Source organism: Musa acuminata, chromosome BXJ1-3 (assembly GCF_036884655.1).
Source record: "Musa acuminata AAA Group cultivar baxijiao chromosome BXJ1-3, Cavendish_Baxijiao_AAA, whole genome shotgun sequence".
Classification (NCBI taxonomy): domain Eukaryota; kingdom Viridiplantae; phylum Streptophyta; class Magnoliopsida; order Zingiberales; family Musaceae; genus Musa; species Musa acuminata.
The window spans coordinates 4,157,010-4,182,557 of NC_088329.1; the positions used below are offsets into that span (position 1 = coordinate 4,157,010).

Genomic DNA, 25,548 nt, shown 5'->3' on the forward strand with positions numbered 1-25,548 from the left:
CTCGGTTTCGCCCATTCTCTTAAGAGTTGAGAAGGCAAAGGTTACTTGACTTCGCCCGCCTCCTCGAGGTTGTACTTCATGCATCGAGCTGGTTACTGGCCTTCACCTGCTCTTTGCTCACACTTCTGAAGCACTTGAAGTGTTTGCACTCCTTGCGTTGAGTTAGCTACTGTGATTCACCTTCTCAATGCCATTGAACTTCTGGAATGCAGGAAGTTTTCGCCCCAACTTGGAGTAATTCTCTGATAGATGAGGTCGCCTCTGGGATTGTACCGTCTTCTCCATCAACCCTGCCGCCTACTCCACTGAGTAGCAAAGGTACAGCACCACGTACTGCCTGCTTCGTTCCTTGGTCGTGCACTCTTGCATGACCCGAAGTCCTTCACTTACGGCTATCTTGATGAGAAACTTGTTGACACCGGTCTTACGAAGTTTCTTGGCCTCTGCCCTTCAGCCTTGTCTCGGTACTTGGAGATTGCCTCTGCATGCTCCACCTCCTCGGCCCCTTTCACGACCAAGCGCTCTCCCTCCGTGAGAGCAAGGGATCAATGACTTTGACGGAAGTCCCGCCTCTGCGGTACCATGGCGCTGCCATGCCCATGGCCCTACTATCCGTCGTCTCGCATCTACATCCCTTTTCTTCACAATCAGTAGATATGCCTTCGTGACACTCCTCTGAGTCCACCTCCATTCTCACTGATTGCTTGATTTTGGGTAGCTAAGTCCCTCTGGACTTGTCGTCGCTTCCTCGCCCCTTTCGACCTCCTGCTTCAACACCTCTGTGTTCTCCAAGCAGTCTGTTTGGTCGATGGAAATACAGACTACAACTCCCATGCATGGCCTCTGCCATCACATTGTAGGGTTTGCACCGATTCTGTTCTCCTTAGCTTCCTTGGTAGCAACGTTCGCTTACTCGACCTTGTCCTCTGACTTGTCGGGCTCCCTTAAGCGAATATGAGCTCTGGAGCAGTCCAACTCTCCAGCTGCTTCGATCATACCTCTGCATGATCAAGTCCCTCTCATGGGACTCACTGGTACTTGCATTCGAACTTTTCCCTTGGTGGAACCCAGCCCCCATATGCTGATGACCAAGGTTTTCATCCGATGCAAAATTCGGTGCACGCCCGGAAGACCCGCCTCTGTGGTACCATGGCCTTCACTCCTTGAATCCATAGCCCTTCTTGCCGTCGTGTTGTTCACCAAAGCGGAGCTCCCAGTAGCTCCCGATCATACCTCCATATGATCTAGTCCCTCCCGGGACTCACTGTCGTGTGTATCGCATTGCCACGAACTGTCCCACCACGATCCGCTGCACCATGTCGCCTCCTGGTGACATCTCCATTGCATTCTGATCCTTGTGGAATAAACTCGAATTGTGAACCCTCCATGTGTGGCCTCTGCCAATTCATCGCAGGGTCTCCTCCACCTTCGATTTTGTTTGCTCCTTTGGCAATCGACCTTCATCCACCCACTCTTGGGTCACACCTAGATGAAGCACCGCTCTAGGACAGTCCGTCGCCTAGTAGCTCCCGAAGTCCACCGACTTCACTGTAATTTGTGCACCATTGTCTGGATCCTGGGCCTCTGCCCCTACCAACACAATCTCCGCTGCGCACTGCTTCCTTCATGGCAACTTTGAATGGCAACATTGTGGCATATTCTTCAAGAGTACCCGCCTCTGCGTCCTCTTGCCCCGTGCTAAGGCCTTCTGAACCCAACTTCGCCTCCGCAAATTGAGTCACCTTAGTTCCTCCATCAAATGCTCCTCCGAGATAAGGTGCATGTGCCTAGAAGCTCCCTTCGTCTTTGGCACTATGCAAGATGAGTCCGCTCCATCAGAATGAAGGACCCATGGAACAACATGATCCTACTCTTGCCTCTGCAAGAGTTCATGTCTTTGACCTCTGTCTAAGGAAAGCACTGTGCTTCTGCTCCATGTTCCAACTTCTCTGCTGGCTCCCTTCATGCGGCTTGGGTACTTCACCAAGTTACGCCCAAGTTGCTCCGCTCCTCGTTTTCGCATTGAGTCGATGGTGGCCCTCGTGCCCACCATTCCACAGGTCAGCCCTCCCTTGAGTCCGATCTCCACATCGACTCCAAGTGTGCCTTCATTTAAGTTGCTTCAGGTCGCTCCCCCACTTGATCTCGCAATGCATCCACTAATGCATTCTCTCGAGCGAGATCATGCGACAACTCCTCGCCGCTTGCTCAGTCCATCGAGCTTCGTGGAGTTGTTGTTTGTGAGGTACTCCTCCTCAACATGTGAGGTCCGTCTCACATGATTCTCCCTCTGGGGAGCCGGGACTTATCCCTCCTGGATAACTATCCCGTTGGAGCAACATCTCTCTTCATTTCGGAGACCACCATCCCCTTGGACTACTCCGATCTGCTGAACAAACTGTGCATTGTTCTGCCTCCTGCAAACGCACTTGCTAGATTGCGACTCCACGTCAATACAGCCCCCACTGCACCCCTCAAGGCCTAGCAACATGCTGAACTCATTGCACACTTCAGCCTCCTACGGACGTATCCTTCGCTTGCCAAAGAGAAAGTTTCAATGCTCCATGGCGCCGAGTCTCGGTCGCCTTGGGATGGCCACGAACATTCCGTCGTCCGCATACAAGCCCATGCATGAGTACCAAATTCTTCGAGTTAGCAATTCCCCTCACCTCTGTGAGCTTTGCATAACTCTTTTGGTCGTTGCGCAACTCATTCCACCTTGCATGGTCTCATTCTTGCCAAGCGCCTCGCTTGCCTAGAGCACCATCAAGTATAGTTGTCAACGTTGAGCCGTAGCTCAAACTCAGCCATCCCAACCTTTGTGCGCTCCAAATTCTTCCAAGCTTGCCTGTTCTCGTGGTGCCTCTTGCGCGAAGGGTTGGCCATTCCTCTGAATGCCAATTTCAGATGCCCGCTCCTCTGAGCGACTCTTTTCCCTACATCTCCATGCCCGTTTTCCCTCAAACGGTCGCGCGTTGCTGACTGCCCTCAACGCAGCCCCGTTAGGTCCCCCACGTTTGCATGTCAAGTGTTTCTATGAGTGCTTGTCCCGCTCTGATACCATATGACACGGACTTAGCTGGATTTGCCTAAGTCGTGCGGCACCCTCGCGCGTCCGTCCGCAAAGGTCAGCCTCCCCGAAGCCTCCCATTGTCCCTTAGGACCACCAAAAGAGAGAACGGGTTAGAGAGAACGCCTCCAACGGGATCCACAAGCAAACATCTCCGAAAAACACTTCATAGACAATGCAAATTACAAACAGATTTTACAAACTCTGAACAGTGGCACAACAAAGGGTAAAATGGTCCATTACAGACCGAAAAGCTCTCGCACGTGTCTACATGACACAACCTTTATTTACAAGCCTAAAGAGGCCACCAACCCAACTAAAATGGGACTATTAAGCCTTCGGCCGTCCCTTTACATGTTGTACAAGGCATGAACATGCCAATAGACACGGACATATATAAGTATTACTTCAAACACCTTGTTTAGAAGTTTGTCCGTGACAAAGCGGTGGCTTTCATGTACCAGTTGATACTTGAGTCGCCGCTTGCCATAAAGCGTACGCAGAAGTTAAGAAGCTGAAGTAACATGAATTCTACAACATGCAGAATGTTTGAATTTTACGATTTTTTTCTTAAAGTGATCATATAGGATATTTAACTCAATGTCTTTTACTTTTTCCAGATTGGAAGATACTCTAAAGAAATTTTCAGAAATTATAGAACAACTATCATCCAAAAGAGAAGAACTAGACTTCAGGTAACATGGTCTGCTTCTGGTTGATAACGGTCCCTTCTAAGATGGCCCTCTTTCTTTGGGGATTGTGGTCCATTTCTCAGCTAACTTACTGTTCCCACCACTTCCCTCATTCTTATGCAAGCATTACATTTGTGGCATATAATGTCTGACTTAATAGCTTCTAATCGACCAGTTGTACTAGAAACAGTCGATGTCAAAGAAAAATCATGTTAAAAGAACTAATCACATAGAAAAACATTGGAAGATCTAATTTACAATTAGGAAACAAAACTCGGCACGAGTTGTTTTAAGATTTTAAATCCAAGTTGATGTGCTTTATAGTTCTAATTTCATTTTGATAAGAAAGTTGTTCCTGAGCAAGAATCAGTTTAAGCTGAAAACTCATGAATCAATCTGACTAAATCAATGATCCGGGATTGGAACATACATGCCGTCACTCTAATTTAGCAGACAGAGAAACATTTTATTTCTGGAACAATACCTAAACTGATAACTCATGCAGTTCCTTGGACTCTAAAGTTACATCTTTCAAAAGTATGTTAGATCAAAAGCTTAGACAAACATAAACAGAAAGATAGAGATCACCTGAGCTCAGGATGGTAAGAACAGAGTCCCACATGCAACTTGTATAATCCCCTGAACAAGAGTAGTAATGTTGTCATTGATAAAAATGAGAAGAAAATGATTTAAACCTGAGAACTTGTATCAAACAAACTTGTTGGTGCAAGGTCACTTTTCTCAGAATCCAGTGCTGTGAAAACATTACTCCATATAAACAGTAATTCCAGCAAAACCTCTTCCTTGAGTGACTCCCATGACCAGATAATACAACACATACTGCACCATTAAATTGTCACCTACCAGAATTTATTCAGGAAGAAAGAGCAGTGGGCCAACTACGAAGAGATCCAAACATTTTCCTCCTCTGGGCATTGTAGATGACAGCAGAAAGGAGATCTGAAGACTGCATGTACTGGGAAAGGAGGAATATATTTACCAATACCCTAACAACTACGATGATATTTCTTGTGCTTGTTATTCCTTCACAGTATCCTCTGCTACTTTAGCCATCACTCTCCGCTGCCTCTGTCACTCGCTTTGTCTCCACACGGCCACCATGTGACCTTTTGTGCCCATTCTTCACTTCCTTCCGTGTCAAGATGAGGTGGTTCGGCTTCCACTTGAAAGTCTCCACACTCTCCCACCGCTGCTTCCTCCCCTTCTCTCTTCCCGTGTTCCATACATGTATCCGAGTCTCACTGCATCTCCCAGTCTCCTCTCCTCACTCTCTTCTTTCCCAAAACCCAAACTTTAGATCTCGCAGACCTTCAAATGGCTTCTCTCTTCTCTTCCACCACCATTGTGATCCTGCTGCTCTTCCTCAATGTTAGCCTCACCATTTCAGCGTCCACCACCACCACCAGCTCTCCTTCAAAGTCACCGAAGACTCAACCTTTGGGCGAAAAATCCATCATTGACACCGGAGAAAAGGGGGGAAAGGTTCAGAATCCCACTGCACTCAAGAAAAAGCCAATCTTGGCAACCAAAAACCAGACCAAACTCTTGAAGCCCAAGAAAGCTAACTCCACCACAGCTGCTGCCGCCGCCGCCGCTGGATCGAAAACCAGCAACAGCACCATCAAGATTAAGCTGGGTAAAAGCCTCAATGCTACCCTGAAAGCTTCAAATTCCACCAAGCTTCTCAAAACCATCAAGCCTATCAAGTCCAACTCCACCAAATCCTCCAAAGACCATCTCAAATCTCCCTATTCTACATCCAATTCGACCAAGCCCTCCAAAAAATCTGCTTTTGATCCGCCCATTGCCAAGAACAAGACCACATCCACTTCCAAAGCGACGAAGCCGCAGCAACCCACCAAGCCACCCCCGTCGAAGAACCCTACCAAGCCCAAGGCGAAGCCGGAGGAATCGACAACCTGGATGGAGGGCGATGACGACGTCGACGACACAGATCTCATTTCCGATTTCCGGGATCTCCCTTCCCGCCTGCTCCCGGACCTCGAGCGCCTCTCCACCACCTCCAAGGCCTACATCTCCGCCGCCAACCGCGGCATAGCCGAAGGCGTCAAGCCTTACGTGGGCAAGAGCTTCGCCCCCAAAGTTGCCGCCGTGCTCTCCTCGATCTTCCTCGCGCTCCCCCTGCTCCTGCTCACCCTCCTCTTCCGCCGCTTCCGGGACTACCTCTCCCTCCACCGCCTCCTTCTCTTCATCCAGGCCTACCTCGCCATCTACTTCGCCACCCTCGCCGTGACCGCCCTGGCGACAGGGCTGGAGCCCCTGCGGTTCTTCTACACCACCTCACCAGCTTCCTACACCTGGACGCAGGCAGCGCAGACGTTGGGCTACCTGCTGTACCTGGTGCTGCAGCTGGTCGACCTAGTGTCGGTGTTCTCCGGGGGCAAGGACGCCGGCGGGAGCGGCGCATCGGCGCGAGCGCTCGCCCTGGCGCAAATGGTGATCGGCCTGGCGGTGGGGATGCACTACTACGCGGCCGTGTTCCACCGGGCGGTGAGCGGGGAGGCGCCGCGGGCGAACTGGCGCGTGCACGGCGTCTACGCCGCGTGTTTCCTCGTGATTTGCGCGTGCGCGCGTGCGGAGAGGCGGAAGAAGGCCTACTACGAAGGGGGAGAAGATGGGAAGAAAAGCTAAGTTTCGGGGCCATACTGGGAAGCGGATTCCAGGGGCGTAACGGGAAGACGCGATGGTGAGACATGAATTGGTAATTCTTTTCTACTATTTATCTTCGTGTCGTACTTTACATGTTATCGACTACATCGGGCTACGTAATCAAGCGTAATAAAGGGAGGGGTAGATTGGGAAGAGAAACACAGGTGCACTGTACAAGACAAGACTTGTTACAAGTGTTCCATTGTGTCCTTGGAAGCCTCAAGCAATCCACACAATAAGTGCTATTATTATGTCTCTATTGAAACATTAGAGTAATTATTAGTGCATTATTGTATGTTTATAAGAGGAGGATTTGAGGGTTTTTAAGGGGAAACTAAGTAGCTTAATTTCCTCTCCAAAGTAGCACGATATTCTATATATTTAAAATATTAATTTGATCATATCCACTTACAAAAGTGAAGAGAATAGGTCTTTGCCTTCTCAACCCTTAAGAGAATAGGCGAAATTGAGTATCATAATTCTCTTATCTATCCAGTAGAGGAGCTCTGTACAAGTTCAAAGACCCTTCGAAGATAATGGAAGACGATGGTTGCCAAATCCTCACCAACGATGATCAGTGCTATTGAGAGTATATTGTCCGCTTCATTTTTCAACGAAATGTCAATAAAAAACGAAAATGATACGAATCTACTTGGATATAATCAATCCAAAGCGAAGACTATATATATATATATATAATATTATGTGGCATTGGGAAAATAATATCGATGCCACCGTCACTTTGAATTGGCGCTCACCGACACAAAAGAGCAAAGCCATCAATGTTTGAGCCACCGAACTGTCCGTCACGTGTTTTCACTACCGACCAAAGAACTACAAAAACAAAAACAATTTGTTTTAGAAAACTGAAACTAAAAACAATGCACGACAAAAAAAAAATAAAGAAAATTGAATTATCATTATTATTATTAGTATCACTTAAGCAATTAAACGTGGGTTCGATGATTGTTTTGGTTTCGAACCGATTCAAAATTTTAAATTCATAATACTCACCGGTTACCATATAATTATTTGTTTTCTTTTTTTTAATTGGTTCGATCCTAATTATATTTTCATTAAGTCATTGACTTGATTCACTTTAAATCAACTTTACAGTAAAAGCTCCCCATTTATGGCTTGCTGTAGTCAATTACTTGGAACTCTTCAAGCAATAAAGTCAGCATTCACGATAAATGCTTTCTGCAATCAGAGAAACATCCTCTCGTAGCTTTCACATAAACTGTTTCAGAAAGTGTTTTTTCTTTTGCCTGGAAATTAGAATTAAGAGTGTTTTCAGGTTGCCACCGGTGCGGTCTCTCCACCTGAGGCCGGCGAGCAAGCATCGGATTCCTTCACCCGATCTCTTCCATCGCTTGCATGCTTTGTACTGTGAGCTGGAAAAGAAAAGTTACTCTTCCGATCGCTGGGAAAACGCGAGCTGAGGTACTCTGCTTCCGGCATCAAATTCACAGCAAAACCTCCGATCCATCGGGACCATTTCGCATGCCGGACAGACATATGCTTCGATGCTGCCGCGACTGCGTCTTCTAAATTTGTGACAGCTAAATTCCATGTATTTAAAGCTGTCAAGTCACCTCACTCTCACAGATCACAATGAACTCGACATCATTCCACTGCGTGTTGGATTCTATAGTTATTGGCAAATAGAAAGGGATAAGAAAAGAAAGAGAATATTATTAGGAAATTATAAATGCATGAGTTAAGTGGTGAAGAGGGATTAATGAGAGTTGGAATAATTAGGTTAAGATTTATTGAGTCAAAATTCCCTATTTCCGATCTCGACAGGGATTTGACATGTTAATAGCCGTTGGTCTACTTGTCTCGGTCGAATCACCAAACAGGGTAGAAGAGTATTCCCATTGGTCGACCGCGTTGGATCCCCCCAAGGCTTGTAAATTGGGGGCCCACCGACCTCGTGCCATGCGACACGAGGTGACGATTCAAGCGCCAACCCGACCCCACCCCTACGGTGGTGTGGTCCCCGCGCACTCGGTGCGTGGGTCTCGTTGGGCGGACGCGTCGGATCTGTGAAGAGGCGGTGGTGATTCGGCCCGACAGAGAAGCGGTGTGGCGTTGCACCGCTCTTTTGGAAGGTGCCCGAGAAAAAGATCCCATGGATTTGCAGTCCATGTACGAAGGGAGCAGCTGTCAATATCCTCGCACTGCACTTGGATGTCTCCTCCCCTTGTCTTGTGATGAAGATGAGAAGAGAATGAGAGAGAGAGAGAGAGAGAGAGAGAGAGAGAGAGGGGCGCTGAAAGCTAAGAGTTGAAAGCCTTCGATTGTCAGATTCTCCCACCTCCGCTCCATTCCTCACTCGTCGTTTCTAGTGCTTGGTGTCTGCTTTCTGAGATGTATTTCCTCATTATTTTCTGTTAATTTGGCTTCTTCGACCGCGCCCAGGCCGACCCTCTCCGTGCCGTTGGTTTGACGGTGTTTCTTCGGGCATCAGCTTCTCTCGGAGGTATTTAAGTCGGCAATCCTTTTTATATTGTGAATTTCCCTGCTTTATTCGCAGAATATCAATAACATCGTAGGCATGATTCGATCGGTGCTCTGGGGCCATTTTTCCGAGAAAGTGCCGTCTTTTGTAGTTGTTTAAAGGTTTTTCTTTCAGTAAAGATGCTCCTTTAATGGAATCACTAGGTTTGCATTTAGGGTTTTGTTTTCTCCCCCACCCCTTTTTTGAATTAGAAAAAGATAGCTTTTTTGGAATCTTTATTACGAATGAATATGGATGTTCGGTGCGTTTTCATGCTAAATTGTGGCAAAGTAAAGAAAGGCATGTGGTTCATATCCAAGTAGGTTTATTTTGTGGTTCGTATGCAGGTCCACATCCAAGTAACAATTGTGTGAACTCCGTTGTAGTTGGGATCAATCACTTGTTCAGATACTAATAACATTTGGTACTGGACTAATTTTTATATAACGAGAATATGAGTTAATTCAAGCAATGGAGATCAGCTTAAATGTTTGGCTCTGTGGACATCATCAATTGCTAGGCCATGATATGCTTACCATGTCAATTTTTCTTGTACAATTGCGATTGTATTCTTCAAGTCAACTCTTAAAACTTTTAATTGTCTTCTAGTTGGGATCAATAAACTCCTTTGAGACATACCACAGCGTCAGGTGGTTCTCTTTATTTCTTGAAAACAAATTATTTGATTTCCCAGTATTTTAGTAGTCATGTTGTGTAACTGGCTTTTATTCTATGGGAATTATTTTTGAAGGAACTGGTTGAACAATAAAACTAGCTCTGTGCTTGTTGTGAATTTCAAAGATCTATTGTTCCACTTGATGATCATACACTGTATGAGTTATCGTAGCTAAATCTTGATGCATGTAGCTATGGCACTTTTGTGGATCAGGTCTTTTTGAGGGTCGAGATATATTTCAAAAATTGAGTCAATTGGAAACTTGGAATTATAAACTTGTTCGATGCTCGTTTTGTAGTTTAAAGATCTTTTATCCTGCTTTACGATCCTATTATGTCTGATTTATTGTTTAAAACAAAATCTTGTTGCATTTAATTATGGTGCTTATGTGGATCAGGTATTTTTGAAGGTGCGGATACACTTCTGAAATCGAGTCAATCATAAACTTGAGCTGGTTCCTTTTGTCATGGATAAGATTCCACCAGACTGCCCCTACCCAGGTTGCTTCTTTTGTGTCATGAAGGAAGGCAATCCCAGCAAGCGTAGGACGAGCATTCTGAAGTTCTTCAGGGAGCTTCCATCGCAGGATGATGATGGCCAAGTTCTCCCTATAAGCGGCCTCTGGAACACTGCCATGGCTCATCCAAATGACCCAGAGTTCATTAACTTGGGAATATTTGAATGCATGGCAGCATTAATATGGAAGGGCTTAAAGAACAGGCGCTGGCTTTCACATGACCAGAACATATATATCCCATACTATGCAGCTCATATAATAGGATCCTACACAATGAATATGGAGGAATTTGCTGAAAGGGCAATTCATGCAGGCGTCATTCCTCCCTTGGTTGAGCTTTTGAGAGGTAGACTGACCTGGGTGGAACAAAGGGTAGCAGTCAGGGCACTTGGGCACCTGGCAACTTATTCTAGTACTTTTCCTGCAGTTGCAAGTCACGGAGAAGTACTTGAGCTTGCTATTCAGCTTGCATCAAGTTCTCTGGAAATTGTCTATTCTCATTTTTACCAGTCTGTGGATAGGAGAATAAGCTACCACTGTGATCTGCTTACCCGTGGTATGGGAGGTGTGGAAATGGAGTCCAGGAAGGCAGAGGAATGGGCAAGCCAGTTACAATGCTGGTCTCTTCAACTTATTAACTGCTTTGCTTTCAAACCAGAGTTTCTGTTTGACATATGCAAGCCAGAGTTTTTAGTTAAATTACCAGGCATGTGGGGTGGTCTTGTTAATGAGAACTCACCAGCAGGTATTGGCTTGCTGCGGACAATTTGTCAACACAAGCTTGGCAGGGGTCCTGTTGCTAACTGTCCTGGTATCATCGAAGCACTATGTAACATTGCCCGATCGTCAGATGACTGGCAGTACATGGCTATTGACTGTCTTCTTTGGCTACTTCAAGACCAGAGCACTTCAAACAAGGTAATACAATAATATATGCCTTCTATTCCATAATATATCAATATTTGTTCATTGCTTGCTTGCGAAAGAAGCTGCGCATTAAAAAAAAAGGGAAAGGGGTTGCGCATAGTGGTGACTGCTTGTCTTGTACTCTTCCATGATGTGTTGTTTGATAAGTTTTCCTGTCTTCTAGCTGGTAAGAAAAGCTTGTTCAACTTCCTAGTTGGACTTGTTTATGACAAATAATGACTAGAACTAGACCTGGTAATAGATTCTTGTTAAATGCATCAGACTATGTTGGCAGTGTAATTTGTGGTCCCATACCTGAGAGGTGCTCACTCCCAATAATATGCATCTTGGTGAAGAAATAATGTGGTACATTATAAAATTGTCCCTGCAAAAAATAAGCTGTGGCTTGGTTTTACAGGATGGAAGCTTCAGAGACAGATGAAATAATAACTAATGAAAAGGCAGTCTTGGAATATTTATATCTTAGTTTTGTCATCAATTGAGCAATAGACATAGATTTGTCACAGCTGTTATGGTTACTCTCAGCATTTAACTTGATTGCCTCAATACCTCAATGTACATTCTATGGACAGCTCAGTCTTTTGAAACAGTATGAATCATATGATGCCGTATATGGTTTGAAAGAGGGAAAATCATTTGTGGGAGGTCTAGTTAAGTTCATTGGTTATCTTGTATTAACTATTACTAATTTCTTCACTATAATCAGATTCGGTTATCTTCTTTATTCAATGATTACAAATACTTGTAACGGTTACAAATATTTACTTATATTACAGTTCCTGAAGGATGCTATACTTCTCATTCAATAGGTAATAGATAAGGCAGCCCCAGCACTCACAGATTTAGCAGAAATTTCCACTCTTGGTGACCATAAAAGATTAGGTGATACTATTGTTAGCGTCCTTCAAGAACGTTGCCAGGCACAAGGAACAACACGTAATTATGTCAGCAGCCATACAAAAGAACAGATTGATGAGCTTTTAGGCTCCAGGCAGAGATTGAAATGGGAGAAGAGCATGCCGAAGGAGGATATCCAAATTAAACAAGCTGCAGCATTGGTTGTAAAGCTTGAAGGAAACTCTTTATTCTCTTCAGGAGATATTTCGGGCGCTGCATCAAAATACTCTGAAGCTTTGGCATTGTGTCCGATGAAGTCCAAAAAGGAAAGAGTTGTACTGTACAGCAATAGGGCTCAGTGTCATCTTCTTTTGCAGCAGCCACTAGCAGCCATAAGTGATGCTACACGAGCTTTGTGCCTTCATAACCCCCCTAATCGTCATGCGAAAAGCTTATGGAGGAGAGCCCAAGCATATGATATGCTTGGTTTAGTGAAGGAGAGCTTGTTAGATGCAATTCTTTTCATCAATGAGTGCTCTCAGTCTACTGATCCTGACCTTTCTTTAAGGCACAATAAAGTTCCTGATTATGCTGAAAGGTTGGTAAAGAAGCAGATGCATGCTGCATGGCTATTCAGAGAAGCAGCCGTAAAGCATGGGGGTATTCATACGGAGGAAGGGGCTGGAGATACTTATGGCCCAGAGGCTGATGACTCTGAGTGGGAGACGGCTAGTGAAAGTGACATAGAAAATGACGGCAGGGATGCAGACGACGATGAAGAGAATGATAACATCCGGAAAGATATGTATGACAAGTCAACTACGAAAGGTATCAAACTGATATTTAGTTAGGAACTTGGAGGAAAAATAATATACTGCATTTTGGTTTGCTAAGTTTGAGATTACTGTGTGTTTCTAGAAACAAGTTTCAGATTAACGTAAATATTGTGAAGAAGATCAAAGTTTCCTGATGTGTAATATACCAATCCTTGCAGTTTCCTTTATTAAAGTGACTCTTTTTAGTTTTACTAATTCTGCCTATATGATATGACAATTTAATATGATGTTTATTCATAAAGCATTAGTTAAATAGTTAAGTTAGAAAATAAAGGTAAGGATCTTTACTTGGGTATTACGGAGGATTCTTTGTTAGGTGGTTTTTATCACTTCTTATGATATTCTCAACAAAGTTGATAACATTTGTGAAATTGTTACATTTTGGTTGCTTTGGATTTATCGATTGCAGAGACTAAAAATCAGCTCATTTGACAGTGATAGTTATCTGCTTGCTTAGGTAGGATATCTAGTAGAATTTACAGAATAATGAATAAGGAATCCTTAGCATTCTTGGAAGTGTGTTTGTATGCCCCATTTCTTAGTGTCAATTGACAGCTCATATCACTAAATAGTGGACAAAGACATTAGACATCATCATTCCATATCATTGAAGGGTGGACAAAGATATTAAACAAATAGTTTTGAACCTTTGCTTTTACCAGTGAAACTCAGTAATTGAAAAGGAAGGCAAGATATTATGTCGTGTTGCACTGTGTGCACCAAAATCAGCTTAATTTTGCCATGTATATGTGATAATAGGACCATTTACCTATCTTCATGTGGGATCGTATGACTATGATCCACGAGATGCTGCAGGAATCCTTTTCTCACTGGTTTCACCTGCTGTTTTCTTGTTCATTTTGGTTTATTATCATTTTTTAAAGTCGTTTAGATTGTGCTTCTGAGATTGTTGTCATTGAAGTTCATTTATACTTCTCAAACTTGCTTCTTGTGCAATTTCATATTATGGTTTTGTTTATTATTTTTACCCTTAACTTCCATTTGCTTTTTCCTACATGTTTTTGCCAATTCTACTCTTATGACTGATCTATGTATGCCTTAATTAGAAATTAATGCCCCGAGGAACAATGAAAATGATTGTGTGGTATATTTAGTTCTTTCTCAAAATATTTTTGATGCTAAATAACTGGATGTATTAGGGGTTGTGGAAACCGTGGGAACAATTTAATAATATTTCTTAATGGAGAATAAGAACTGGCCTTTGTGACTACACATTCTTGAAGATGCTGAGTGTCAATATAACAGAATCGACTCTGTAGGTTAGCATGCCTGTACATAGAGTTAAGGAAGTTGGTTCTTCATAAATGCTCATTACAAGAGCGACTTCTCTGCCAGCAGGTATTAGGGCACAATTAATTTAACTTGAGGAGTATTATTTGCAGTATACATCACCACTACAAGAATTTAACTTCTTTCTTTATTGCGGTAGATTAATTTTGTGGAGATAAGATTTAATGTCAATACCTCAGGAGTATTATTTTAACACTTTGTGCTCAGATTTTTATTAAATTTTATTGAGTCTGGAGAGCTACCAATGTCTTTGCTCTTCATGCTTTTATTTTTTTTCATTTTACTGTTGTTTCATCTGAACCATTGCAATAATTTAACCAATTTGTTATTCCAGAGGATCAATTTTATGGAGGTAAGATTTAATGTCAATACCTCGGAAGTTTTATGTCAACACTTTTTACTCAGATTTTTATTATACATATTTAAGTATGAAAAACTAGCACCCCTCTAGCTTTTTACTTGAGTATTCCGCCATTATTACATTGGAACCATAGCAAAGGGCATTTGGCATGCTCTTCCCTTTGTGATGCAGCATCCTTAGACTGAATACCTTCTTCACGATATTGTAATTGGATCTCCTGAAAACCACCAAACTTGATGTTGCAAGTTAGTTTGCATTTCTTATTCTATGTTATAAAACACCATTCCTATTTATCAACCATAATCATGTTATTTTTGTTCTTTTAGTGGCGGCATTGGACGCCATCATTCATTGTGTTAGCATTTGTCAACTCTACAGGAAGAAAAATATAGTACTCAGATTTCCCTTGTGGAAGAGCTCTAATCGTACTTTGAACTATTTGAAACAGATTTGGTTCACGGATACAACATGCTGCTTGCAGAAGATGAGAGGTAAACTCTATGCAAGACTTGTCGGCACGAATTTAGCTTCTTGTTCAGACTTTTAAAGTGTTAATAGGTGTTTCTGCTAAGTTCTTTGGAGCGACTTTGAGGAACCTGGGCCTTGTGTGAAGGTTGAATCCACCTGTTACCCTCATCTTATTATCCACTAATGAACTGCAATATGAATCATTTCTTTTGCCGCTTGTGATGAGTTGAACAAATCCAGTGTATTTATTATATCTCCATGGATCAAAAAAGCTTGTAGCTTTCTATATCACATGTTTGGGTGAATTAATGCCTACTTGATGATTCGTCCATTCCCATCAACTAATGCTTTTGCTACTGTAGCACATAGCTTAAGAGTTTGAAGGAGAAGGAAAAGAAACCTTGCCTTCCGTTGACCACGCTGACCTTGCTCCATGGTCCCAGTGGCCAAAATGGGATGCCAGAGTGACCGAGCGAGCCAGAGAATGTTGTATTGGTCTACTCAGTGACATCAAAAATCAAAAATACTATTATTTTTGGGGTCCTTATTTGTATTCGTTTGACTAAGATGGATGCATTGTATGTATTCTACCCTTCATTGCTGCACACCATTATGTTGGATCTGTGTCAAGTTCATTGACATTTCAAGCTACCATTCTTGTGCTTGCTGTTCTTGTGAACTCCTTTAGTTGGCACACGCATCCTACCATCTAAATCCAAAGTTGGGTTGAGTTTATACATGCAGACTTGATGTCTCCATCCACAATTGGTCGTCTTAGTCAAAGCTAGCCTCCCTTCTCTTTCCTCTTCCCATCATGTTGTGGGCCGTGCCGAACAAAGGAATCGAGAATGGCAGAAGCGCATATGGCTTCACCAACTCAACCACCAGTCTTTGCCTCCACTCGCGCCTTGAGATCGTTCACCCGCTCATTTCTTTATGTTTCTTTAACCAAAACTTGATAAGAGAATGCGATAAGACGCTCTTACCAAAACTTCTTATAATGCGATTGGCATTTCGCTGTGTTTGGTAGACATACTTCTGTGCAGTTGCTGCAGGGAGGATGGCAGGAGGAGGATTCATCATCGATGGCCCGAGTCAGGATTACGGTGCAAGGCTAACAGCATCTGTGATCATCACCTGCATCATGGCGGCTTCCGGTGGCCTGATTTTTGGCTACGACATAGGGATTTCAGGTGGGTTTCGAGTTCATTCCACTTATTGCGTGAACTGATTTGCTTCAGTTCGAGCGTTGCTGTTGCTGATGATGGCAGTATCTGCTGGCTTTCTTTGGATCATGATTGGTTCCTCAGGTGGTGTTACGGCCATGGAGTCATTTCTGAAGCCCTTCTTTCCCAGTGTTCTGAGGAAGATGGCCGACGCCAAGCAGGATGAGTACTGCATCTTTGACAGCGAAGTCCTCACGGCCTTCACTTCTTCCTTGTATATTGCCGGGTTGGCTGCATCGCTTGTCGCCGGCCGTTTCACAAAGGCCGTCGGACGCCAAGCGGTCATGTTGCTTGGTGGCGTCGCCTTCCTCGTCGGCGCGGCCATCAACGCCGCTGCCATGAATATCGAGATGCTCATCTTGGGCCGTATACTGCTTGGAGTTGGCGTCGGCTTCACCAATCAGGTGAGTCTGGCAATTGCTACTATCACTTCGGCTAAGTTGAAGCTTTCGAGTTCGAACCAAGATCGATGGTGTTGCACGTATTATGTGACAGGCCACGCCGGTGTACCTGGCGGAGACGGCGCCGCCGAAGTGGCGAGGGGTCTTCACCACCGGGTTCCAACTCTTTATCGCCGTCGGCGTGGTGGCGGCCGGCCTCACCAATTATGGCACCTCCCACAACTCCACCTGGGGATGGCGCCTCTCCCTCGGCCTGGCGGCCGCGCCGGCCGCCATCATTTTACTCGGTGCTCTCTTCATCCCGGACACCCCCAGCAGCCTCGTCCAGCGAGGCAAGCTCGACGACGCCCGCGCCGCGCTCCGCCGCATCAGGGACCCGGCCGCCGACGTCGAGGCAGAGCTCAAGGACATCGAGCGCTCCGTCGAGGAGGCGTCCAAGATGGAGGAGGGCGCGTTCCGGAGGATACTGCGCCGCCGGTACCGGCCGTACCTGGTGATGGCGGTGGCGATCCCGCTGTTCCAGCAGCTGACGGGGATCATCGTGATCGCCTTCTTCTCGCCCGTCCTGTTCCGGACGGTGGGGTTCGGGAGCGACACGGCTCTGATGAGCGCGGTCATCTTGGGGGCCGTCAACCTCGCGTCGATCATCGTCTCCACTTTCGTGGTCGACCGCTACGGCCGCAAGCTCCTGTTCATGGTGGGCGGAGCTCAGATGATCCTCTGCCAGGTACATTCCTCTTTCTTCTGTATCCGAAAGCACGCAGTAATCTCGTGAATCCGCACTGAAACTTGTTCCGTTGTACGTGGAGGTGTCCGTGGCCTGGATTCTTGGAGCCAAGATAGGCTCCGACGCGCAGGCCGCCTTGCCGAGGGGGTACGCGGTGGCGGTCCTGGTGCTGATGTGCGCGTACTCCGCCGGCTTCGGCTGGTCGTGGGGGCCGCTGAGCTGGATCATCCCGAGCGAGATCTTCCCAGTGGAGATCCGGTCGGCCGGACAAAGCATTAGCGTGGCCATCAACATGGGCCTCACCTTCGTGCAGACGCAGACCTTCCTCGCCATGCTGTGCCGCTTCAAGCAGGGCACTTTCGCCTTCTACGCCGGCTGGGTCGTCGTAATGACGGCGTTCGTGGCCTTGTTGCTTCCGGAGACCAAAGGGGTCCCGCTCGAGTTGATGAGCGAGCTGTGGAGGCGCCACTGGTACTGGGGCCGGTTCCTCGTCGATGAGCGGGACCACGTCGCCACACCTCACCCATGACATGACCGAGCTTAATTCTTCGGTCTTCCTCTCCTTCTCTTCGCCATCGGTCCTATGCTGCTTATAAGCAAGCTTCTGTAATGTACGTGGACGGAACCCAAACCATGACCACTGAGAGGAAGCTTAAGCTTGTGTTCACTACATAGTTTGGGCCATAAAGCATATATGTATCCAAATTCCTTTGTCTTTGTGACTGGCCATGTAATGGAATCTAATTGCCATGTAGAATTTGAGTACTATCAGATGAGGAGGCATCACAGTTAACTGCACAGTTAGGCAATGCAGCTCTTTATCTCTTACAGGAAAAGGCGCGGTAAGTCCACCTTCTCACTAAATAACCTCCTCTCCACCGCCCCATTGATGGCTCTTCGATTGTAGTGCTTGCCGTCTCCTCTCTGTGTCTCGCCGATAGTTTCTGTTGATTTGGCTTCTTCGACCGCGCCCAGGCCCTATCGGTGCGGTTGGTTCGACGGCGTTTCCTCAGGCATCAGCTTCTTTCCGGGGTACTTAGGTCATCAATCCCTTTTTTTACCCTCGATTTGCCTGCCTTTTCTTTTTGGCACAATAGCATTGTAGGCATGGTTCGCCGGTGTTCTGGGGGCGTGCATTCGAGAAAGAGTCGGTCTTTTATAGTAGTTCGAAGGCTTTTCTTCTGGTGAAGATGCTTCTTTGATGGATTCACTGGGTTTGAATTTAGGGTTTTGTTTTCTCCCCCACCACTTTTTTTTGCATAGGAAAAAAAAGATTACTTTTTAGAATCTTTAGTACGAATAATTATGGATGCTCGATGCATTTTCATGCTCAATTGTGGCAAGGTAAAGAAAGGCATGTGGTCGATCTGTTCCTTTTTTTCAGGTTATTGGGTTGACTGTCTTTTTAACGCAATGCTTAGACACCTTTGATGATTTTAGGTACCTTTTATTGCTGCCGTGCTTCTTTTGCTGATTTTGATTTATCGAGTGAAATTTGTAGTTGTCTCGTGATCTATGGAGCCGAACGCAAGGGGAGTCGTTGGATCTCCATGTTCATATCCAGGTATTAGGTTTATTTTTTGGTTGATAATTCCATGTCCATATGCAAGTAACAATTGTATAAATTCACTTGTTCGTGTCCCAAGAACATCTTGGTACTTTTACTTTTTCTCTTTATAATAAGGAGAAGAGTCAAGGCTTGGTATGAGTAAATTTATGCAATTAGGGATAACTACGTTTGACTCTTTGATTGGTATTGCAATATATCATCAATTGTGATGCAGTGCATGATGAGCATTGAATGTTCTCGAGTTTCAAAACAATAAATTTCAAGCTCATCTCCATCAAATTTCAAGAAAATAGTTTGTATCTTGATATAATAATGAAAATTCAAAATCACCAGGTACAATACACTATGAATTTAATATGTATTATAATTTGTACTTGACTCTTAGTAAATTATGACTCATTAAATAGATGGTTGAGGGATCCAATGTACAAGGGATCTATAAAAAGGGAATGAAAAACGATTGGTGGGACATTCTAGTTTTTGAAACCTCCTCAAGCTTTTATATTTCGAACTATTAGCTCTTGGTCTCTCTTAAAATAGAGAGAGTTCTTTTATCCCCTCATATCTTACTTCTTTCTTCACCCTCTCTTTGTCTTTTCCTTTTTTCTGTTTTCACATCAAATTACAAGACCTTTAATATGCTTACCATCTCAGTTTAGTTCAAGGCGATTCCAAACCAACTTGATCGGTTCAAGTCCACTTGACATATTTGAAATCAATCAAATCTAAATTAGATCATCTATGATGATTTAAGATCTATTTTATAAGCATTTGAGGTTGGTTCCGTTTGGTTCTAGTTGAATTAAGTTTGGTTTAAGTTAATTAAGCTATAAGCTATTTCAATTAGAGTTTTGGTTAAAAAAGAATTATTTTTATCAGTTTTTGATAATTCCTTATTGATGTGCTTTATCCTATATTTTAACTTAAGAAGTAACATACTACTTTATAATTGTCATGACTCATCTGATAAGCTAACTAGCTTATCAACTTCGTTTGATCTAAACTACTAATCAAAGTATTTAAGTTGAAATTGATAATAATATACTCATCAGACTCATATAAGTCAATCTTAATCTTGTCCGCTTCCGATGTAGGACTAATTGGGGGTGTTACAATAATAGAAATGAGATTTCAGTGGAGAAGATTTTTTCATCACTGTGGAGAAGATTTTTTTTATCACTTATGAGATGCAATTTTTTTTTCAGTAAAAAAATGAATTAATAGATAAAAAAGCATCTATAAATTATAAATAATAAAATAATAATTTATAGTTTTATACAGTCCTGGTATCATCTAAGCACTCCGATCATCAGATGACTGGCAGTGTATGGCTATTGACTGTATGTTTTGGTTACTTCAAGAACAGAGCACTTCAAAGTTTAAACAAGGTAATACAACCTTCTATCCCCGTAATGTATCAATGTTTGTTCATTGCTTACTTGCGAAAGAAATTGCATATAGGACTGCTTAGTTTGTACTCTTGTATGATGTGTTGTTTAATAGGTTTTTCTGTGTTCTAGCTGGTAAGAGAAGCTTTTTTGCATTCTTTTACTGGTTCAACTTCCTAATTGAACTTGTTTATTTCAAGTAATGACTAGAATGGTGCCTGGTGATAGATGTTTTTTAACCGCATCAGTGATGTGAAACAAAAAGAAAGAGAGACAAAGAGAATGAGATATGGGAGGACTAAGAGAATTCTTTCTATTTCAAGAGATATTAAGAGTTAATAGCTCAAAATATAAAAGCTTGATAAAATTTCAAAAACTAGAATGTCACCTCAATCTTTCTTCCTTTCCCTTTTATAGATTCCTTGTACATTGAATCCATCAAATACCTATTTAGTGACTCATAATTTATTAAAAACTAAATATAAATTATAAAATATATTAAATTTATGATGCATTGTGCTTTGATAGTTTTAAATTTTTTTAATTATTTTAAAAAATGAATCATTTTTTAAAATTTGATAGGATTAAATTTAAAATAAATTATGTTGAAACTTGAGAGCATTCAATGCCCATCATACACTGCACTGTATCAGTCAGACGAGGTTGGCACTGCAATATTTCACAAATCTTGCATGAGATCTGATCTAGTGGTTAGACTAAGTTGGGTTAGACAATATGTTGCACAACCACTGTTATGCTTTTAGGACCACACATGTTTGAACAGATAATTTCAAATGAATTCAACTTTTTGATTACCTGGATTGTGAATGTTGTGGAACATCTGGGTGTCCCACCTGCTATCAGTCTAAAATGTTTCCTCCAAATAAATGATAGTAGTAACTGATGTGGACCCTCTTTTTATATCCAATTATTATTTTTTGGATCATCATTTATATATGTTTTGACTTTAAAAGGATGCAGTCTTTGTATTTTAACCTCTAGCAGCTTATTGGTATTTACTAGAGACACAGTCTTCTTCTTCAATCTAATTACTCAACCTATTACTCCTCCATTCATGACTGCACCATTATCTTGGATCTTTGTCAAGATCATTACCATTTACTTTCTTGGAACAGACAGTCTCCATTTTGCTTTTCATCAGCTACCTTTCTTATGTTTGCTGCTGTTATTGTGAACTTTTTTAGTTGGCACAGACAACTCACCTACTGAATTATTGATTGCCAGGAAAGTCAAACTTGGGTGGACTTTACACATGCAGAAAACATGCCTCCAGCCACACCCCCCTATGTCTTGCATCTGAATAGTATGGTCAAATCCACATGTCTACCAGCAGGTAGTTATTTTTACAGTTAACAACCCATTGGAAAGCTTCTAACTGCACAAAAGAAAGTTAGAGAGTTGTCTTTCCTCATATCAAGAGAAAGAGGTGTGTGTGACCGACTATTCTCCTATTACAAGAGGGTGTTCTATGTTTTCTCATTGTATTGGATAGCAGTTGTAGATCTCTTCATCATAGTGAAATCCTTTTAGCCTTGCTAAATCTGTTTGTGTTGAGTATTTTTTGCCCTTCTCAGTTTTCAGCTGTAGCTGCAAGAGATTGTTTCATTCTCATGGTGTTCTTGACAACCTTGGAGTATCATCCCACTGGAATTCTAATTGAAAGCTAGCTTTCCTTCCCCTTCCTCTTCCCATCATGTTGTGGGCAGTGCTGAATAGTGGGAGTTGAGAATGGCAGAAGCGCAGAGGCCTCTACCAACACAACCACCAGCTTTTGCCTCAAACCTCACCTTGAGAACCTTCTTACGGACCACACCCACTCGTTTCTTTATGTCTCTGTTCTCTGGTTGTCATTTGCTCCACTTGGTCGATGTTTCTGCGCGGAAACATGATCAGAGTGCTATAAAATAGGTAGAAGGGAAATGGCAGCAATAGGTGGACTGATACTTTGATAGGCAGGAGCAGGATTCATGGCTGATGGATCGTCTGCGGATTCCGGTGGAAGACAAACAGCCTCTGTGATCATCACCTGGGTCATGGCGGCATCCGGTGGTCTAATTTTTGGCTACGACATAGGGATTTCAGGTGGGTTTCAAGCTCAAGCCATTTCTTGCATGAACCGACTTGTCTCAAATAAGTGTTGATCTTGCTGCTGGATTCATTGACATGGAAGAGAAGCAATGTATGATCCTTGGTTTATCATGAGGCTGACATGATGCCCGTATCTCTTGGCATTCTTTGGATCAGGATTGGTAGCTAATTGCGTTACATGTCTTCTGCACAGGTGGTGTCACGGTTATGGAGTCATTTCTAAAAACCTTCTTTCCCAGTGTTCTGAGCAAGATGGCTGACGCCAAGCAGGACGAGTACTGCATGTTTGACAGCCAAGTCCTCACGGCCTTCACTTCATCCTTGTATATTGCCGGGTTGGCCTCATCACTTGTCGCCGGCCGTATTACGAAGGCCGTTGGACGCCAAGGGGTCATGTTGCTTGGTGGACTCACCTTCCTCATCGGCGCGGCCATCGATGCCGCCGCCGTGAATATTGAGATGCTCATCTTAGGCCGTCTACTGCTTGGAGTTGGCGTCGGCTTCACGAATCAGGTGTCTGGCAATTGCTACGATCACTTCAGTTAAGCTGAGGCTCTGAGTTCGAACCAAGATTGATGGTGTTGCATGAATCATGACAGGCCGCTCCGGTGTACCTGGCGGAGACGGCGCCGCCAAAGTGGCGGGGCATCATCACCACGGGATTCCAATTGTTTATAGCCATTGGCGTGGTGGCAGCCAACCTCACCAACTACGGCACGTCCTACATCTCCACATGGGGCTGGCGCCTCTCCCTCGGCCTGGCGGTCGTGCCCGCCGCTGTCATCATCCTTGGCGCTCTCTTCATCCCGGACACCCCCAGCAGCCTCGTCCAACGTGGAAAGCTTGACGAGGCTCGCGTCGCACTCCGCCGTGTCCGGGGCTCGATCGCTGATGTCGAGGTCGAGCTCATTGAGCGCTCCGTCGAGGAATCATCCAAGATGGAGGAGGGCGCGTTCCGACGGATAGTGCACCGCCGTTACCGACCGTACCTATTGATAGGGGTGGCGATCCCGTTATTCCAGCAGTTCACGGGGATCATTATGATAGCGTTCTTCTCGCCCGTCCTGTTCCGGACGTTGGGGTTCGGGAGCAACACGGCTCTGATGAGCGCGGTCATCTTGGGGGCCGTTAACCTCGCGTCGATCCTCATCTCCACCTTTGTAGTCGACCGCTACGGCCGCAAGCTCCTGTTCATGGTGGGTGGAGCTCAGATGATCCTCTGCCAGGTACATTCCTTTCGCTTCTACAGCTGAAAGCACGCAAAACTCTCGTGAATTAGCACTGAAACTTGCTCTGTTGTACACGGAGGTGTCCGTGGCCTGGATTCTTGGAGCCAAGATAGGCTTTGACGGACAGGCCACCTTGTCGAAGGGTTATGCGGTGGCGGTCTTGGTGCTGATGTGCGCATACGCCGCCAGCTACGGCTGGTCGTGGGGGCCATTGAGCTGGATCATCCCGAGCGAGATCTTCCCGGTGGAGATCCGGTCGGCGGGACAGAGCATCAGCGTGGCTGTCAACCTGGGCATCACGTTCATCTGCACACAGGCCTTCCTCGCCATGTTGTGCAGCTTCAAGTATGTCACCTTCATCTTCTACGCTGCCTGGATCGTGGTTATGACGGCGTTCGTGGCCTTCTTCCTTCCGGAGACCAAAGGGGTTCCCCTCGAGTCCATGGGCGAGCTGTGGAGGCGCCATTGGTACTGGGGCCGGTACCTCGTCGATGAGCATAAGCACGTCGGCACACCTTAGCCATGAGCGAGCTTAATGCTTTCTTTTCTTCTTTTCGCCATTAATTTTTTATGTTGCTTATAAGCTTGTATAACGATCACGAAGAAATAAATATAAGGCATTAACATTAATTTCCTGCATCGTCCCTGCCGTATACTTGCTCTAAACCCAAAGTATGACCACTGAGAGTAAGCTTAAGCTTGTCTTCTTGGCCAGGAAGAGCTGTGTTTTTTGTCTTTCACTCCAAAGTATGGACCATACAACAGATATGTCTATGACTAGTGGTGCAATGGAATTTTATCTGAAACAGGGATTGCTTGACCTCAGTTCTCTTCCAGGTTCTTTAGAAGATGCCATTTACTGCTGCTGTAATCTGATATGTGGTCACAGATACATGCATGATCTCATAAACTGGTGATTTATATTACTGTCATTGGGAAGATCTGTGGAAAAGCCTGAACAGAGAGGATGAACCCTTTGAAGTCCAACATTAGATTGGGGTAAGAATGCAAGAGGTGTCAAGCTTAGAGACTTTAGCTGTTAAGCTTCAAAATTGTGCACTATTCAAGTTGCTGGGCAGTGACAATTATTTGGGTTAGACATTGATAAGTGGTTTTAGGGCAACTGTTTGAGAATTAAATGCTGAGATAAGGTTATCTTGTTCATGTAGAGATGGAGGTTTCTTCAGCTTAAAATTAGTGTTAGAACCCTTGAGATGTGAATTATAAGCCTCGATGTTATGCCTCGACGAGAGCATCATATGAACTAATTCGACCACTTAGAAATACATATATTTTTTTTTATCAAAAGAAAAAGAAAAAGATAATCGAGATTCTCACCGATATGAGGTTTGAGAAGAATCAATATACCAGAGGTTATTTTTATGTTTACGACTGAATGAGAATTGTTTTACATATATGATATATTTTGATTACATTTTAAGATTTTTCTCTTTCTTTTATGTGATGAATCTGATAAAATATATTTTTTTCTTTATCCATGACATATGAGACTTCATGTGGTATCCAACAAATGGGTCAGGGGATTAGGTAGTGGAAAGAGCTTCTCCTTCATTGCTGTCACTTACAATAATCATGAACAATCTTTCTTTCTACCAAATATTTCTTAGACAAAAGACTTGAAGAAGCTTTCACCCTAACCTTTTACCACACAGTCAAGCAACAACACAGCTCTTTCTTTATATGAGATGGGAGTTAGATGTGACTTCTTAGTTTACTTATAAGAGTCAATCTCTTACGGAAAAATCCATTTAGTCCACCTGCCCACTAATTAGAGATATGGACATGCAATGGCTCTTCCGAATCTAAGACAATTACAAGTGTTTGCTCCTCAATTAGGAGGGTGTGACATATGATCTTCATCAACTTTGCCAGTTGTTGCTTGTGATGCATTATCATTGATATCATTGTTAAGGAATTGGAAAATGACAAGATGTATTATTCTTTTGGCTACTTGGATTCTTCCTATCATTGCTGCTGCTTTGTTCTGT

The 25,548-nt window shown here is 43.9% G+C and overlaps 4 protein-coding genes across 9 annotated transcripts; all 4 read left to right on the top strand.

Moving 5' to 3' along the window:
- Positions 1–4,704: 4,704 nt before the first annotated feature.
- Positions 4,705–6,757, top strand: LOC135617785 (uncharacterized). Its single transcript, XM_065118406.1, has one exon. It carries the CDS (start codon positions 5,098–5,100, stop codon positions 6,433–6,435), a length of 1,338 nt encoding a protein of 445 aa, XP_064974478.1. The 5' UTR covers positions 4,705–5,097; the 3' UTR covers positions 6,436–6,757.
- Positions 6,758–8,373: 1,616 nt separating this feature from the next.
- LOC135617759 (uncharacterized) lies at positions 8,374–15,543 on the top strand. Its single transcript, XM_065118340.1, has 5 exons — positions 8,374–8,938; positions 10,030–11,067; positions 11,886–12,741; positions 14,870–14,912; positions 15,252–15,543. The coding sequence occupies exons 2-5, from the start codon at positions 10,099–10,101 to the stop codon at positions 15,256–15,258; spliced, it is 1,875 nt and encodes a 624-aa protein (XP_064974412.1). The 5' UTR covers positions 8,374–8,938; positions 10,030–10,098; the 3' UTR covers positions 15,259–15,543.
- Positions 15,544–15,678: 135 nt separating this feature from the next.
- On the top strand, positions 15,679–18,031 carry LOC135617763 (sugar transport protein MST1-like). Its single transcript, XM_065118350.1, has 4 exons — positions 15,679–16,082; positions 16,200–16,519; positions 16,611–17,243; positions 17,326–18,031. The coding sequence occupies exons 1-4, from the start codon at positions 15,950–15,952 to the stop codon at positions 17,770–17,772; spliced, it is 1,533 nt and encodes a 510-aa protein (XP_064974422.1). The 5' UTR covers positions 15,679–15,949; the 3' UTR covers positions 17,773–18,031.
- Positions 18,032–18,104: 73 nt separating this feature from the next.
- LOC135617768 (sugar transport protein MST1-like) lies at positions 18,105–24,178 on the top strand. 6 transcript variants are annotated; one of them, XM_065118374.1, is made up of 8 exons: positions 18,105–18,275; positions 18,745–18,807; positions 20,095–20,201; positions 21,447–21,555; positions 22,175–22,304; positions 22,504–22,823; positions 22,910–23,536; positions 23,619–24,178. In XM_065118374.1, exons 5-8 carry the CDS (start codon positions 22,190–22,192, stop codon positions 24,057–24,059), a joined length of 1,503 nt encoding a protein of 500 aa, XP_064974446.1. In that variant the 5' UTR covers positions 18,105–18,275; positions 18,745–18,807; positions 20,095–20,201; positions 21,447–21,555; positions 22,175–22,189; the 3' UTR covers positions 24,060–24,178. The 6 variants fall into 6 exon arrangements, with proteins under 6 accessions (XP_064974446.1, XP_064974433.1, XP_064974470.1 ...); XM_065118361.1 differs by having other exon boundaries at positions 18,106–18,283; positions 21,447–22,304; XM_065118398.1 differs by having other exon boundaries at positions 18,106–18,283; positions 20,127–20,201; positions 21,447–22,304.
- The last annotated feature ends 1,370 nt before the right edge of the window (positions 24,179–25,548 follow it).